At 49.3% G+C, this 4,641-nt stretch overlaps 1 protein-coding gene across 4 annotated transcripts in view; it reads right to left on the bottom strand.

The window, feature by feature from the left end:
- Positions 1-4,641, bottom strand: part of vars1 (valyl-tRNA synthetase 1) — a 34,038-nt gene that overhangs the window by 15,480 nt on the left and 13,917 nt on the right. For all 4 annotated transcript variants that reach the window (XM_043686868.1, XM_043686867.1, XM_043686865.1 and 1 more), the window contains exons 6-7: positions 4,368-4,443; positions 685-785 (exon numbers count right to left, since the gene is read on the bottom strand). In XM_043686868.1, coding sequence (XP_043542803.1) covers positions 685-785; positions 4,368-4,443 — 177 coding nt within the window. The remainder of the gene's footprint in view (positions 1-684; positions 786-4,367; positions 4,444-4,641) is intronic.

Raw genomic sequence — 4,641 nt, forward strand, 5'->3', positions numbered from 1 at the left:
GGGGGGTGGAGGGAGGGGATGTTTGGGGAGTTTCTGCAGGGTACCTTGTAGGTGGTACACACTGCTGTGACTGAGTGTCGGGGGGGGGTGGAGGGAGGGGATGTTTGGGGAGTTTCTGCAGGGTATCTTGTAGATGGTACACACTGCTGTTACTGAGCGTCGGGGGGTGGAGGGAGGGGATGTTTGTGGGTGTGGTGTCAGTCAAGCAGGAGCTGCTTTGTTTTGGATGGTGTTGAACCTCTTGAGTGTTGTTGGGGCTGCCCCCATCCGGGGGCAAGTGGGGAGTAATCCCTCACCCTCCTGCCTTGTGCCTTTTGGATGGTGGGGCAGGCTTTTGGGGGTGGGGGGGGGGGGGTGAGGTTCCTTGCTGCAGGATTCCCAGCCCCTGTTCCTGACCAGAAGAAAGCGTCCCAAGATATCTCACTCGAGCAGCTGTCAATCAAAATCCCAACAGGAATGAGCTGGTCGGCTGTGGAGGCCCTCACTGTCAACCTGACACTCTGGTTCAGCTGATGGCCTGTGTATTTCCCAGGCATCCACCACTCCCCCTGCACTCAGAAAACTCACCACCCAGCCCAGGGCCCAGGAACCAGCAACCCACCGCTCTGCGGAACGTTCCAGAAGCACAGGCTAAGCTGACAGCCACAGTCTGGGGTCGCTTCACCATTAGTGGCCAGCACTTACCGTGTATTCGGGTTTGAAAAAGCCTTGCTTTTCCCACCAGGGGTACCAGGCAGCTTCCACATACCGGGGGCTGTAGGAGTCTGGCATTGGGCAGGACACATCTACAGGAAATAGATAGCAACACATTAGGGACTGTAGCCTGCACTCCCACCTTCAGAGGTAGGAGGGGAATGAGGAGGAGCAAATATCTTTTTTATTCCTCCACGGGAGGTGTGCATCGTTGACTACGCCATTCGGCCCATCGCTGTGACCAATGCAAAGAACTGCTGGAGATCAGAAACACAGAGAAGCACTCAGTGTCTGTGGGGAGAGAAGCTGAGTGATACACACATACCTGACTCAGAACCTCTCTCTCTCTCTCTGCGCCTCCCAAACTGCCCTTGAACTGATGGCTTTGCTCAGCCATTTCACAGGCCCCCAAGATGCTCTGGGTTCGGGAGTCGCCTGTAGGCCAGACCAGGTAAACTCGGCAGACTTCTCTCTCTAAAGGACATTAGTGAACCTGATTTTTTTAAAATCGATCTTAGTTTCATAATCACCTTAGCTCAGCCTCACTTAATATCTCAGGTATATCAATCAATTGCAAATTGACAGAATTTGAACCCATGCCATTAATTAGCCTGGCTGTTTGGGTTGCTTTGAAAAGCGTGTTGCTGGAAAAGCACAGCAGGTCAGGCAGCATCCAAGGAACAGGGGAATCAATGTTTTGGGCATGAGCCCATCAGTCCTGATGAAGGGCTTATACCCAAGACATCGACTCTCCTGCTCCTCAGATGCTGCCTGACCTGCTGTGCTTTTCCAGAGCCACACACACAACTTTGGCTCTCCAGCATCTGCAGTCGTCACTTTCTCCTAGTCTCTGGGCTGCTTATCCAGCAACTTTAATCACAATGTTACCATCTCGCCACTGACACACATGGGGAGATGAATGGACATAGCGTATCCCTTACAGATCTGCAGGGGTAAGAGGCAGACTTGTTTTGTGGCACCACATCCATGGATTACCAAGTCGATTAAAATTGTTTTAAAATCACGATACTTTCCTCTTTTATTTTAAGGATGTTGCTGGATTTTAACACAGCTGCTACACACCTCCTGACCGTTAGCCAGAGCTCTAGAAAGCTCCTAGTTTTAGTGCAGGGACAAAGCTAAACCTGTCGCTGGTAGAAGTTTGTACCTATTAATGTGTGGGCACACTGTAAACAAACAGACAATGACAGCACAGACCTTCCATCTGTCGACAGATAATAAAAAGATCCATCAAAATGCATTATGCCTGCAGTGGTGCTAAAGGCCACCGTCTACTCCTCATGTGTTCAATGGGGTTTGACCAGGGGAACACGCACAGATTCATTCACCTCAATGACACTACAATGAGCAGAGACACCTGATCAAACCTGCTCTGTAATTTGTATAGTTTTACCTCTTTCCAGCTGGTCGGAGTTTAACCTCGGAATAAAGGCCTGTTTCCCTCTAATACTGACCTGAAAATTAAACTCTTACCCCGTTTAAAAGCATCATCGTGCTGCATGGTCACCAGCCTTAAAGATATTCTGTAAACCCCTGGCCTCCAGCTGCCAGTAACTGACTGAATTTCAAACTCCAGTGTCAAATAGCACTCACTTGACTCTGATACTCCCATATGATTACAATTTGGATTTTACCACGCCAAGGTAAAACTCTTTCGTTTCCAACATGTACGTGCACACCCACGTGATGTGCGAAGTGGCAAAGTCAGCTCCAGGTTTGAATATCTGAGCAAATATTCCTGGTTTATATTTTTGGGAGTTTGCTACATGTCACTTTGAGCAGACTTCACCAACAAAAGCAAAAAAGGATTTGAAAGCACACTGGTCTCTGAAAAGTAAACCACTCGGCTCGCAGCCAAGGAAGGAGTAGAATGAAGGAGCTCAGTCTGTCTCTCTCCCCTCTCAGATGCCAAGGACAGAAGGGGAAAACGTTCCCAATGACACCCTGGCATCGATTTCGCCCACGGTATGTTTCATTTAGTACCGAGAGGCCAGCCCGGGTCTCACCCAGAACACCACAGCCTTGCCAGTGCTGACTGAAACCGAGAAAGCTGGAGAAACTCAGCAGGTCCAGGAGAAAGCCGAGGACTGCAGAGAGTGGAGATCAGAGTCATAAAGTGTGGTGCTGGAAAAGCACAGCTGGTCAGGCAGCACCCGAGGAGCAGGAGACTCGACGTTTTGAGCATAAGGTCTTCATCAGGAATGTGGGGGAGGACCCAAGGGGGCTGAGAGATAAATGGCAGGAAGTGGAATGGAATAGGTAGATGGAGGTGAGGGAGAGGGTTGGATCTAACAGGTCTGTGGAGAGAGGGTCTATTAAGCCCCTGTTTCGGAACTGGTTCTGTTAGTGCTCCTTCAGGGAAGGGTGTGTCCTTGAAGGAGAGACTAAGTACATTGAGCTTATACATCTGGGGTTTACAAAGACAGCAGCTGATCTGATTGAAACATCCAAGGTTCTGATGGTGATGACAGGATCGATACTGAGAGGTTATTCCACCCCCACCCACCCACCTCCCAATCAAAGGCTGGGGAATCTAGAATATAGGTGACGCACTCTCAAATCGGAGGGTCTGACCATCTGAGACCGAAATGTCTTAACTCAGAGGATTGAGAATGTTTGAAATTCTCTACAGGATTGTGGCTGGTCCAACGTTGAACATATTCGGGGGTTGGCAGATTTGTGGTCTCAGGTACTGGGTACGGAATTGGAGTCAAAACAAACTGAGCGATAGAAACTTAACTTTTGTGACTGAGAGTGAGAGTGAGCGCGAGAGAGAGGGAGAGGGGAAAAGGGGGGGGGGGGGGGGGGGGGGGAAGGAAAGAGATAGATAACATGCAAATCTGTGTGTGTGAATGCATGACTGTGTGTATGGGAGTGCACACAAGAGTCTGTGTGTTGGAGAGAGTGTGAGCGTGTGCGCACATTGAAGAGAGGCTTTGTATGTGCATACGTGAGTCCCTGTACGTGTGACGTGAGAGACAGAGACAGAATCTGAGTGTGATTTATAGGGAAATTAGTGATTTAATTTGTAATGTCGTATACCAATGGTCTATAATTGATTATCAGTTGCTAGAGTCTAAATTATTTCTTGGAAATCCTAATTCCTGGTCAGTAGAGAAACTTGGTTCATACTTTCCATCAACCTGGGCCTGAAAATCAGGTCAAATGGGGAATTGTGTGTCCTTATTTTAAAATCATTAGCGTTTCGGACAAGCCCAGGAAAAGTGGATTTTGAATTCCATTAAGGGAATGACAACCAACTGAATGTATCTGCCTCCAGCCCCAAACCCAGCAGGAAATTCCAGACTCGCACTGCACGGAGAAACTGTGAAACCCTTTATCCCGGTCACTCCATTTTTCAAAAAGTGTTTCCAATCTTTCAGAGGAACCCCGAGAAACGAGAGATTGAGTGAGAAAGGGTTGAGTCCTGATGAATGGCTTATGCCCGAAACATCGATTCTCCTGCTCCTCGGATGCTGCCTGACCTGCTGCGCTTTTCCAGCCCCACACTCGACTCTGATCTCCAGCACCTGCAGTCCTCACTTTCTCCAAAGGGTTGATGAACCCAGGGTCTTGCTGGAGAATTCCAGCCCCATTCCATAAACCTTGCGATCAGCGGGAGATCAGATCCTGAGACGGTGGAATGGCCTCACCTTTCTTCTCTCCTGGAGGAGTAGCGATATCGTATGTAATCACTCCCAAATCCTTCTTCTCTGCTTTGGCTTTTTTCTACACATGAAGGAAACGGAGTTTTAAACATTAAAACCATTGCCTTCTCGCGCTGTGTTTAGTTTCTGTTAAGGAAGGCGATTAAACGATGAAAGCCACAGGAACCCAGGACTGGCTGACCGACCACCGAGCCTACCCCACCCTCCGGTACCGTTCCCCCCAACTTCCCCCCCCCCCTCCCCACCCTCCGCTACCTCC

Source organism: Chiloscyllium plagiosum, unplaced genomic scaffold (genome assembly GCF_004010195.1).
Source record: "Chiloscyllium plagiosum isolate BGI_BamShark_2017 unplaced genomic scaffold, ASM401019v2 scaf_53, whole genome shotgun sequence".
Lineage (NCBI taxonomy): Eukaryota > Metazoa > Chordata > Chondrichthyes > Orectolobiformes > Hemiscylliidae > Chiloscyllium > Chiloscyllium plagiosum.